At 34.8% G+C, this 13166-nt stretch overlaps 1 protein-coding gene across 1 annotated transcript; it reads right to left on the reverse strand.

Moving 5' to 3' along the window:
• On the reverse strand, positions 2 to 7832 carry LOC109706984 (hippocampus abundant transcript-like protein 1). Its single transcript, XM_020228014.1, has 14 exons — positions 7479 to 7832; positions 5667 to 5778; positions 4098 to 4210; positions 3720 to 3842; positions 3416 to 3621; positions 2438 to 2513; positions 2146 to 2232; positions 1911 to 1991; positions 1780 to 1812; positions 1532 to 1585; positions 1408 to 1449; positions 997 to 1075; positions 835 to 905; positions 2 to 495 (listed from the first exon to the last, which is right to left on the reverse strand). The coding sequence occupies exons 1-14, from the start codon at positions 7641 to 7643 to the stop codon at positions 406 to 408; spliced, it is 1332 nt and encodes a 443-aa protein (XP_020083603.1). The 5' UTR covers positions 7644 to 7832; the 3' UTR covers positions 2 to 405.

Genomic DNA, 13166 nt, shown 5'->3' on the forward strand with positions numbered 1-13166 from the left:
ATTACGGTAAGTTTTATCAACAAAGTCTGCATATTTGCCTTGGGAGCTATTCTGTTTACAAAGACAGGTACATACTCTAAGATGATACGCTGAGAAAGCACTGAGACTAATTATAAAGGGTTTATAAAACATATTAAGGTACTTATAGCTGGGATTATCTAAACGGGAGAAAATTACATGAAGTGATAGGTGTGTATTGCCCTTTTTGGAGAAAAACTTCAACCATGGAGAGACTGCCTTCAAACAGGTGGACTCGAGCTTTCAGCACATCACAGCAGGCCCATCCGAATATAGGCATACGTAGATGGATAGCAGGATTTTCAACCCTCTGCGACTATCGTCTTTTCTCTTTCTTGTTTTATATGCTAACCGCAAACTATGTACAAGTTTCAGAGATTTACTTCATTAAACTTGCTCATGTCTGACATTGCTGAATTTCTGACCCGTAACAGAGTACTCTGCCCTCATTGTAATACTCATTGTGAAAGCTATCAACTGCACAATATGGCACTGGGTGTTGTCAATAACTAACCCCAAAAAATAGTCTATTAGGCATCTCACGTCATGAGCAACTTCTTACTTTAAAAAGCAGCATAACATTTGGCAAGGAAAAATCCTTGAAATTTTTCAGTAACTGAAAGCTGAAATGAGAATTTAGCCCAAAAAGCAGAAGTTGCAATTTGAAGCTTCTGCTGAAGCGAGGTGTAGGAGGGTTCTTTAATACAAAGTTGTTAATTTTTCTAAAACCTTTGTAGTCAAAGATCACTTTTGCAGAAGCTCCAATAGGACTAACCAAGCCCTAAATTGGAACTGTAAAAGAATGCAAGTGCTTACCGTTGCGAATCCAGCACACATGAGACTGAAACCTTTAAAGTCAAAAGGTGCAGCTTCCGATAGGAACCATGCTACAAGGAAGAGAAAAACATTGTCTATCAGTTTGTATGCATTTTGTAAATTCAAAGATCATTACACTGTTGTAGAATAACCAGTATCTACCTGTTAGAGGAGTAAAGACAAGAGGGGCAATAATGCTGGCAAATGAACTTATACCAGTTATACACCCTTGGGCCATTCCCTGATAAAAGTGTGTTGCAGTTAGAAAGAAGTAAACATTATATGTATAGAAGTGAAGCATCTTTATTTTCAGATGTGGTAAGAAAGCTTAATAGATGCATGCAATAAGTGGAGATTTTACGCTAGTTCTAACAACTTTTTGAGTACGCACAAAAGGAAAATTAAAGAAAGCCTAATTCATTTAACACTAATTGTGCAACCAATTCTAGAATATAGAAACTAAGGTAACAATGTTACAAATTTGTACGTCATTTTGTCTAGTCCACAACTATCGAACATTTTCAGCAGCAGATCTATGATAAGAAAGCATAGCGACAATTTTGAATGCATTACCTGCTCAGTTGATCCAACCTTCTTGGACACAATGCTTCTTATCTGAAGAAAGTGTTAAAAACTTTATTCTTTTCACTCCATATGACTCAACAGAGGAAGCAGAAAAGAAAAGTCTGGTACTCACACATGGGTTAACAAAGACACTTAGAATCACAAACATAGCAGCAAAATAAGGTACCTACAAGATCATGATAAACTGATATTAAGAAAGAAGCAAAAGACTAAAAAAATTCAGTGGTTCATTTTTTGGAAGGTACAAATTTAAAATCATTGCTCAACAGAATCAGCTACCCAATTAAACCAATTATAAATAGCATAATTCAATAAAAGAAAGTAGACAACTATGTAACCAGACGGGTGCTAAGAGAGTACCCAATATGACCAAGAGATGCTATATAGGAAAACCTGAAACATTTGACAAATTATTCAGCATCTGAAGAAAAATTATTAGCTAATTAGAAGGGGGAAAAAAATGATGATGATAAAAGAGATAGGGAAGTTACATGTGTGCAGCTTGCCAAAAGCCCTATAGTAAGCAGTTTCTCCTCGCCCACGCTGTGGGCCAAGAAGGGCATCAGAGTCAGCTGCATAACAAGTAAATCTTAGATGCAAATGGCAATTATTTTAACTGCAGCACAGACACCACAAGACACTTGAGTGCTGTGATAATACAAGTTTCAAATATGTTACAACTGCCAAGAGGGTGAAACAGCAATTGTGCTTCATGTAAAAGCGGACCTGTGAAAATGTGCCAGCAATCCCAACGATCAGCAACAAATCAGCAAATTGGTCCTTGTTAAAGTGGAACTGAGCCTTTAGAAAGTACTGCAGTAAAATCAAATCCAAACTGGTAACCAATTCAAGATCTGTACTTTGCAGTAAAATCAAATCCAAACTGGTAACCAATTCAAGATCCCCTCAATATAAAGGAAAAATTACATTCCTGAATAAAAGGAAAAAACAAATTTGTAATGATGCAATAGAAGATAAATAGCTGTCCGTTTATAGCACAGCGTTGAAAGAAAGGTACCAATAATGCAGTCTGCAGGCCACTTTCACCAAGACTGTAAAAAAATGCGACTACTGCTGCTCTCGATAAGGTCAAGCTGCAGGGAACAGCAGCCAAGTTAATAAAGCATGAGAGAGTTTATATTGGTCGACTAACATAACGTTGCTTTACTTGGAAAGTAACTGTTTGACGCTAATCTTCAGGCCAAAGCACTGTACTAGAACGAGTAAAAATTTTAATTGTCATATGAATAAAATTAATAGGAAAAGCACCACTAGATTTTTCATTTTCTATTATCAGAATGATGCCAACACTAGAAATATATTACATTTAGAGAGAGTATCCCTCGGAAACAGATATATAATAACATGGACGATAGCTATTATAAACTCCATTTCAAGACATCAACCAGTCTACATTGGCATAACACTTGGTCATCATTGATATCATAGAAGTTAAATAAATATGCTGTAAGTGAAAATGAACAAACAAAAGCAAGAGAAAAAAAAAGAAGCAAGACTGAGAAACATAACCAATTTATTGATCTGGGTTCACCTGCATAGTTAATTGCACAAAAGGAAGATACCAACAAAGAGGAAGACAATAACATGAGTACGGACCTCCCCATAGTTGATTTAAATTAGATAACTATTTGCATGTAACTCAGATGTCTCAGCGATTAATCTAGTTGCATGGGTCGAACAAGGATGTTATTGTGCAAAGCCACTGAATAATGTTACACCAATTCCAAGGCAAAATCTCATAGAAGCTCTCTTATTGTCTCCTTCAACCAGAAAAATCAGACATATACCATGAGTCTAACCTCAGATTGGCGACAATAAGAGTGCTAATAACGAATCTCATAAACAGCAAGAAAAAGTCATAGCAAACGCACAACAAACAAAGGTTCTTGATTCTTGAACAACTCCTCGAATCGACTCACGAATCAATCACCAATCACGAACTATAAGAAATTGATGCCATCTCAACACGCCTTACCTGCTCGTTAGAAGGCCGATCATGTCCGATACCGACGGGACCTTCCGCGTGAGCGACGGGAGCCGCGGCGACGAATCGCCATCGGAGGGAGGTGAGCACAGGGGTTGCGACGGATCCTCCTCGGAAACAGCTGCGACTCCATTATCGGATTCTTGTAGCAAGATTCTGAGATACGCAGCTGCGATCACGGCGACAATGGCGGAGACCTAGAAGAGGACAACAAGAATGGTGATGAAGCGAGAGAGAGAGAGAGAGAGAGAGAACGAGGAGGAAGGAGAGGAGAGAGAGAGAGTGTGCGTGTGACCTGGAACGTGGAGGAGGTGGAGAGGAAACGAGCGGTTAGGGTTCCGGAGACGAATCCCGCGGCGGAGACGCCGGAGAAAACACCGAACGCGGAGGCGCGACGCCGCTCGCCCACTTTATCGGCCTGAGAAAAGAGAGAGAGAGAGAGAGAGAGAGAGTCGGAAAGTGTGTGAGGTTTGGGTTCGAGACTCGAGTGGAATTGGAGGTTCGACGCGTCGTTTTCTAGAGCCAGTACCGAATGCAGTCCGAGTCGAACCAGGATTTATTACGTAGTCGACAAGTCCGACTCGAACTAGGATTTATCATTTTCTTTTTAAAAAAAAAAAAATGTTCCAAAAAAAAAAAAAAAAAACCAAATATTATAAGCCAAAAATTTTACCACATAAGCAAGGGAGAGGCATTGCATGCTTCCTTCGCAAAACATCCCTGCAAACATCCTGATCACGTAGTATGCATAGAAGTATGGCCTGGAGCGATTATATGCCAATATTGCTGCAAAATATTAGTATCACAAACGTAGCAGTCAAAATTCGAAAAAAGGTTTAAATGCCACTAAAAAAACAAATTAATTACGGTAGTATGTATAAAAAAAGCAGCGAATACTGATGTTAATTACATTTGTTCTTGTCAAAAATGGATACGGTTATTATATTGCTTTCTTAGCAAAAAAGTTAAAGTGCCTAAATCTCACCATCAGTCGAAAACAATTTCATTTATCACTCTCCTCCTGATCGGTTGATATGCGTCGAATCTCGCTCAGATTTTATCCTTCAAACTCAAATTTAATTGGTGGATTTGAAAGGTTGAAAAGTTTCGATATGGTTGGAGGGATGGTAGTTGGTATGAAAATGAAGTCGAGATGATTATTTTTGTCTATAGATTTTTTTATATTTTATTTTTTATTACGAGCTTGATTTATTCAGTTGTCGATGTTTAGACATGGGGACCTGTTAAAATATCTTCTCTTTTTTTTCTTTTTGGTTTGGAGGATCGTCGATCAATTCTTATTTTTCTTTCTTATCATGTTTAAAAAAATAAAATAAAATTTCCTTCCTTTGTGTAAAAATATGCTTAATTTATTTTTCAAAACTGTAAAATAATATAATCAAGCTTTGTTTTTTTTAATGAAATAGTATCTGACATCAATGCCTTGACTTGATTGATGAAATATTCTAGAAAACTAGAGAATTTTGCAGAGAAATCGTTTACTTTTTGACCCTTCGTACTCTCTAGTCTTTTTAATTCCAACAAGGATGGTCGATCTCATAGGTTGCACGAGTTATCCTCATTTGACAAATATTAGACATATTTATTGCGCCACATGAAAAGGTTTGTTTAGACCTAAATGGCCCCAGGTATTCAATTGCAGTTGTTTGCTTTGGAATAAAGGGTTTTTCCCCCTCTTTTTGACCTAATTCTGGGTTTGAGATATTTGTGACAAGGCAAGTGGTCGGTGGACACCATTTATGTCTCTGATGATGATATTCTTAAATTCTACACATCACTTTCGCAAAGGAAAAACATAAAGAAAAGATCTCCACAGGCACTCGTTCTAAATTTTTACCCTTTTCTTTTTTATTTTGTTTAGGATAACACCGTCGCTAGATTTATATTCATATATATCTAAATGAAGACCCGTTCCAGTATATTTAGTATGTTCATGAAAAATATCATCATGCATAAGAGAGTGTAACAGCACCGTTATATTTAACTCCACGTCTTCTAATAACCATTAAATTGTAACAGCACCGTTATGTTTAACTCCACGTCTTCTAATAACCATTAAAATTATAATAGTTCACTGGTAATATCCGTCACAGCTCGATTTTATGCTTCAGTGCTAGAATGAGGAGAGCGTGAAATAATGGCAGCTTAAATTAAATTGACTCTGCTATATCATATTATGTGAAAAAATAATGAAATAAATAGAATTCGTAAGTAAATGTACCTAACGGAACAATTGCAATTGTGGTGGGAAGTGTCAGCAAAGCCTTTCTACCATATTTGTCAGATAGATTACCAACAAGAGGAGTCAGCATGAGAGTTCCCAACCCTATTATCTGCAAGATGGAAATTACCACATTATACATGGAATACTCTCTTTATCAACTCCATCCATGAAATTATTATGAAATTATTATATAATTTTAAATGATTAATAATATTTCTACTTGTCGTTGTTGATCATATACTGATACCAAAGTGTGTCTAAAGCAGGCTTGAGAAAATTAAGTAAATAGCGATGCGATAAACCAACATCTTGAAAAAAAAATATGATAAGCGCACAATTCAACAAACGAATCAGATGTTACCTAGTCAAACCATATAAAATTGACCGTGTCAAAGCGCAGGTGTTACCAAATATGCTCAAGAGCCTCTAGAATTACAAGCTTCAATATTTAATCTCCAGTAAAAGAAATTAGATTCTAATAAAGATTTTAGCGCTGGATTCAGTATTCCGGCGTTGAAAATCACCTTCTTTACGCTTTCATAAATTATTTATTTAAATATTGCACAATTCTTTATATATACATGCTCATCTTTTCCCTACCAGGGGTCCCACGAGATACCACTTTATCACCGTCCCTATTTTCTTTTATTAGTATTAAAGATTTATTGATAAAGTGATAGATGGTAATAATCCTCATCTCACCGTAAATTTTATATTATATGTTGCTTATGTCGCAATATTACAAGGGTGCGTTTTGGTCGGTTTATCTTTTTGTGGCAGGTAAAAAGTTACATTAATTTTATTTGTTTATGTCTAACTTTAATTGCTCTTTTTCTTTTCAATTTTGCGATAGATATTATACATATTTAGTGGACTATGGATCCATCGCGACGAAAATAAGTAAAGATGAATTGTATTTTTCAATATATCTCTCACTCTTTCTATTTTCATGTTACTTAATTACTAATAAGAGATGAACTATTTTAACTTAGGATAACAAAGACAGGGCAAATTGAAAACTACCATTTCATAATACTATTTAGAAGTCACTGTGCGGATGAAAAATTTCCACAATTATACTACACGTATGTAGTACTTCTAAAGCTAAGTTTTTTTTTCTTTTTTTCTTTTTTTCTTTTCCTTCTCTTTGTTCTTCTTTCAATTTTTCTTTTTTTATTTAAAAAGGAGTAAACATTTTGCTCAACATGGAAAGAAGATCACAAAATGGATGTGGTTGTGAAGCAATGTAATGGCCCACAATAAAATAGTTGGTATATATCACTATATCGGTGATTTGCAAAACAGGGAGTGGATGGTGATGTTGTTGTCCTAAGACCAATACATAGTAAAATGTTCCACTTCAAGGGGGAAAAATAAAAAAAATAGTAGGTAACAAGCAAAAGTTAGAGTGTTTGTAAAAAAAAAAGAAAAAAAAAGAGGAAGTTTAGAAAAAAATAAATGTAAAGAATTGATCAAATAATTACAATTATATAATTCCATTAGCCCCATTCGACGCGGCATAAAGGGAAACGAACAAAGTTTAACAATATATTATATCATTAAAATAACCCATAATTGAATGATATATGTAGCATATTTGAAAAGTTTAGCAACAATATAACTATTACTCAGCTCGCATAATTGAACCATGCAGCAAGGATATATATATATATATATATATATACAATGTATGTGAAAGTGCAATAGCGCATGCACTTGATAAACCATGGTATCAAACTCTCACTACAGTTAAAATTATGTAGTACTTGAATTATTACTGAAACAAAGGGATGGGAGAGCGAGGCTTACGGCTTGTTGGAAGCCGCTGAGGTAGATGGCGAGGGAGCACTGGTCGTGGCCGGGGCAGAGCGCCTCTATCGTGATGTCGGTGATCGCGGGAATCACCATAAACGAAGAGAAGTAGAAGAGAAAAGCGCACACAAATAAGTGGCCCAAGGCATAAAGATCCTTCATTTTGATCTCTAGATGAGTAATTTTAATTGAAGTTCCTGCTCTATTGCGCTTGCGCACTCTCTCGGCTCAGTTGTGTGCACTAGAAGAGGAGGTACACTATGGAGAGCGCTGAGATGTTCCTCATATTATATGGTGGGATCGTCACTACTCACTAATGGGATATATAAAGACAAAGGAAAACATTACTTTGAAGAAAGGAGTGGAGTGTCGCGCCTTTACCTTTGCTTGGGGTGTTAGTTGATTCAACCCGGTAGGAGAAAATTGCATGGACCGCGGTCTATAGACCGGGACCACTGAAAAAAGCATACTCAGGGACATTAGAAATCAGGGGCAGGGACATTAGAAATCAGGGGCTTTCCTAATATACCCCTCATTACTCTTCAAAATATACCCTACTAATCCCCAATCCACATTATTGAAATTCTAAAGGGCATATTAGATATTTTTTTAAGTTTTGAAGGGTATATTAGCCTAAAAAATTTTGTTTAAACACTTCAAAGGAAAATAACTATTTTTTTGACTTTTTTACTGGTATAATGAATGAGGCCAATTAATGCCAAATTCAACAATTGGTAGATTTTTGAAACTGTCAATTGTCTTTCGCAACCGCTACTTGGCCTAAGATAATAGCCTTTCACCCTGTTTGGCACAGGGATAAAGGGGGATAAGGATTTATCCCCCTTTATACCCAACACTAAAGAGGCCGTTTAGTTGGGAGATAAAGGGGAAGACAAGGAGTTATCCCCTTTTTATACACAAATGAAAAAAAAAAAAAGAGGTGGTACAACAACCCCATCGCTTAACGGATTATTCCAGAATAACCTCTTAATGGATGGGATAGTTGTTCCCACTCCTTGTGGGAATAGGGGTGGTGTTCCCACCCCCTATTTTATTTTTAAAATTAAAATTAAAATTTGTAAATTTTAAAAATTTATAATTTGTAATTTGTAAATTAAAATTTATATTAAGAGTTTGTTTCCATCCCTATTTTTATTTTTAAAATCTAAAATTTAAAATTTTTATTTTTATTTTTATTTTTAAAAAATTTATAATTTGTAATTTCACAATTAAAATTTATAATTTTAAATTTAATATTTCAAAATTTTTAATTTTTAAATTTGATATTTTATATTTTCAAATTTAAATTTGATCTTAAATTTAAAATTTAAAATTTGAGATTTGAAATTTTAATTTTAGATTTTAAAATTTAAAAGTTAAATTTTAAATTTAAAAATATAAATTTAAAGTTTAAAAATTCAAATTCAAATATAATTAGAGAGGTAATACCATTATTTTCTATTTATAACTAGTTATTATTCTTCTTATTCAATCTTATTTATCCAAATACAATTTTTCTTAATTTCGAAAACAACCTAATTTTCATCCAAACGCAAAGTTTGTCTAATTCTTACTTATACCTAAGCTTTTATCTATTACTGAAATAAGCAGTTATTGCTTATATCCGAACCAAACGAAGCCTTTGAATATTTCTACTTTGTATGTGATAGTTCCTTAACTAGTACTACTTATATTTAGGGCGATGATGTGTATATATTAACTGATTAGATTTTGACATGGACAAATAAATTTACTGAATTTGGTTTCAATGCTGTTAAAGTTGATCAATGAAATTCATAATCTAATCCACACACACAAAAAAAATGTATGAGTAGCTTGAAGGCCCCTCACAAGCCTATTGATATACTAGGATACCTATTATGTGGAATTTGATTGCTTTACGTGTATACCTCAGAGCCCCAGGTGCATGTGCTAGCCAAATCAACAAGCTGGCCGTAAACACTGAAGATAGTTTACAACTTTAAATACGTTGAAAAGCATGTCTCTTTCGCATTTAAGATCTCTAACTTCGAGTGTTTCGAAGACTTTGGTCAGCCCATGGATGTAATGTATTGTTTCTGCTCCGCCGACTCTCCTAGCGCAAATATCAAAGAGCTTGAAGATGGGTGACTAAAATTTCAACTTCGAAGCCGACTCCTCCTTATTGGAAGTGCGTACAATGCCATACATTACACTATATATGTTTTAAAAGCCTCAGTCACCAATAGAAGAGCGGGATGGAATTTGGGGACAAGTAGTCGCTTGTACGCTGGGTTAAGGAAAGTGGCTTCTCATACACTCTACTGAGGGCATAATTTTTTATTTTTTTTTTTTTTTTTTTAGCTAGGTGGCCTTGGATGCTTCAGAAAGGATTGGGTACAGTTGTGGCGCTAATAATACAGAAATTATTATGAGGAGAGTTTGGATTTTTAAGGTGACAAGCTGTTGGTTGTCGCAGTCTATGATGTGATGTGTAGATATATATACAAAATGGAGTTTTCTCATCACTTGTACACTCAGTTTGAAAATATCATGTATGAATACCAGCAGAATTATGGCAATGTTTAAGAAACACAAGTATAAATTTGTTTTTTATATGTGAAATTGATATTACGTGGGCTTCAATAAATCCAATGCTCAATGCTCAAGTAGATTTAGTAGGACAAAGATATCTATAGAATATCATGAATTAAGAGTTCTTAATCCATGTGTCACTAATTCGACGGGGTGGGATGAGCCAGGTGGAGCTGCAGCGGGGTGGGATTTTTTTTTTTTTTTTTTTTTTTTTTTTTTTTNCCCGAAAAATTTGTGGAGTCTACGAGTCTGTGGACAAGTTTTTTTTTTTTTTTTTTTTTGTTCTTTATTTTTCTCTCCTTTCTATTTTTCTCTACTAATTTAGAGAGAGATTGATTTTTTTTTTATAATTCATATAATTTTTTCTTTCTCATTATAAAAATTTAAAACAGTTTTTCGAAAGGAGTAACATAAATGAAAAATCAGAGTTTACAATATTAAATGTTTATTTTAGAAGTTTGAGGGATAAAGTGAAACTCCGGTAAAGGCTAAGGGATAATAGTGCAATTTACCTATATTTTAGTTTTCAACTGGACTGCTATTATAAATATAATTTATTATTTCTATAATTTTTTTATTTTTTTATATTTTTCTTCAGTTTATTTATTTTTTTTATTTTTGACTCTTCTTTTTTTTTTGTTGTTTTCTTAATTTTATTTATTTATTATTTTTGCGATATTGACCCGCTACAATGCGCAGGTTCTTTCACTAGTAATTAAGAAATTAAGAATTTATTTTAGTACATATATAGAGAGAGAGAGAGAGTCTGGCTACAGTGCTATCGATAGCACCAGACACTTGATGCTATCAAGTTTTCTGCTGTTAAATCAACCTCTTTGACCACTTTCACCCATAAGATCATACTATTAACCTACCGCCCACTCTATCATCCTAACCGTACATCGCTTCATCCAAAGACAGAAAACTTAATAGTACCTATGACTTGGTGCTATTACTAGTATTCTAGCCTAGTTCTATACATGAGTTCGGCTACAATGCTATCGATAGCGCCAAGTACTTGATGCTTTCAAGTTTTTTGCCGTTAGATCAACCCCTTTGACCATTTTCGTCCGTTAGATCATACTATCAACCAACTGCCCACTCAACCCTAGGGGATAATTATCATCCTAATCGTACATCACTTCATCTAATGACTTGGTGCTATTACTAGTATTCTAGCTTAGTTCTCTCTCTCTCTCTCTCTCTATATATATATATATATTGTCAACACAAATATGTGAAGTTATGTAAATTATCACTCTAGAGTACTTATTGAGTGTGTACATTTGAAGTCGTATATTGTGCGGGCACCTCTGACTTCTCGTATATTTACATGTAACCCTTAAAAATTTAAGTCTCTTATGCATATGTAATCTGCCAGGGGGAGACAATTGCATGAGAACACGATCGTCAACAACGACTTGTGGATGATACTTATACAACTTTTCCATGTTCAGAGAGATAAATTATCTGTTCTTTTCAAAAAGCATGTACGCACACTATATAATCTCAAATTTGCATGACCATGAGATAGATTTTGGGACATTAATTAATTTGGGTGTCGCCAAGCAACAAGATGAGAGTTCATTAGGACTTTGTTTTCCGTCTGATACGTAGAAAAGGAGAAAACACCACCCACGTGATTCTTGAGAGTACTACATCTTAGCTAAAATTCTCGATCCGAACTTGAAGAGCAGCTAATTTATAGCTCTTCGAAGCATCATTTCAAATTGAATATTTCCAAATTCAAACTATTTTGCGAATTCGATATGATTAACGAAGCTGCAAACATTTTCTAGCTGCAATTGTAGGCACCTCACTGTTTCATGAGGTTAATAATTTGACAAATTAATAATAGTTGCCGTGGGCCTCCCAAAATTAAAAAAAAAAAAAAAAAGATGAGGCAAGGACCTGATTCTTGTATCGATGTGCACAAAACACGTGTCGATGTTCTTGACCTAGATTCCGGAAACACTGGGGCCTCGGTTTCTTTTCTTTCTTGTTCTTTGACAAATAAGAACATGGGAGCAAATTTTGGTGCAATGGGTCTTGTCCAATTTTTCTTTTTAGAGAAAAGTGATTTAATTGGGCCACCAGGGCCATAGCATTAAGATTAAGAAGATTCTTTTTCTTTTTTTTTTAAAAAAAAGGGCAAAAGATTGCAATTGTGGGGCCAAATCTCTTTCCTCGATATTAATTTAATCTAGTCTCATTGATGGAGCGATTGTCGTAAAGTTAAACAAAAAAAAGGGAGAAGCATTGGAGCCAAAAAAAAAAAAAAAAAAAAAAAAAATCTAATAGCAACAATCAATTCTGACTATTGTATAAACTATAGTTACCACCGGTAACTAGCCTAATTAAATGCGAATTCTATACTATTTTTCTTTTTAGAAGATCAGGTATAAGCTAATATTTTGATTTTAAGTGTATTTAGAAACAGAGCATACTCGAATAACCCATATCCTAGTGCATGTCATCCTAATCTGTAGTGCGCTAGTTGTTTCTTGCAATCTCACTTCTTGGAAGTGCGCCGTCCTTTTTATATCATTTTCAATCCACTAATAACAACAATCAACAAACACCACGAAGAGAAGTTGGCGGAAACAAAAAAGATGACTAGAAAATGGTACAGATCTATGTTTTTATTGATTAGAGCAAAATTCACCATTCAGTGCTAGGCTAAGTGGTGATAATATTCTTTCTCTGAAAGGAGTCGATACTCGATAGTTCTATTCAGAAGTGTAAAAGGTAAGACGTTACAATCACGGGGCTGTAGTTAATATGCTTTACGTACGTATGTATATATGGTAGTTAACATCAAGGGGCTAGGAGCGAAAATGATGCGGAATAAGCTAACCTATGAGAGTTGCCCAAAACTGTATATACTTGGCTATCTTGTGGCTCCGCGTTGCCACAAGCGTATGACTAGCTATTGAGATCTATTTTGTTCGACAATATCCTTCAACTTCAAAATTTGTCGAAATAAGCTCTGCAAAAACTCCGACTTAATTTGGAGCTATTGTCTACAATTAGTATCTCCGGGGGTCGGCGGCGCCTGTGTCAAAAAGTTTTGCTGAGTTGCTTGCTTTTGTGTTTGCAAACCACTATGGA

The sequence above is a fragment of the Ananas comosus genome, linkage group 3 (assembly GCF_001540865.1).
Source record: "Ananas comosus cultivar F153 linkage group 3, ASM154086v1, whole genome shotgun sequence".
In the NCBI taxonomy this organism is placed as follows: Eukaryota; Viridiplantae; Streptophyta; class Magnoliopsida; order Poales; family Bromeliaceae; genus Ananas; species Ananas comosus.

Bases quoted from the DNA above. Each gene is read 5' to 3' on its own strand.
- LOC109706984 (XM_020228014.1), bottom strand. From the start codon at position 7,643: ATGAAGGATCTTTATGCCTTGGGCCACTTATTTGTGTGCGCTTTTCTC. The intron at 2,514-3,415 runs GTAAGGCGTGTT...TGTTCCCTGCAG, and splicing joins ATCGGCCTTCTAACGAGCAG to CTTGACCTTATCGAGAGCAG. The intron at 1,992-2,145 runs GTCCGCTTTTAC...CTTGTTATGCAG, and splicing joins TTGCTGGCACATTTTCACAG to CTGACTCTGATGCCCTTCTT.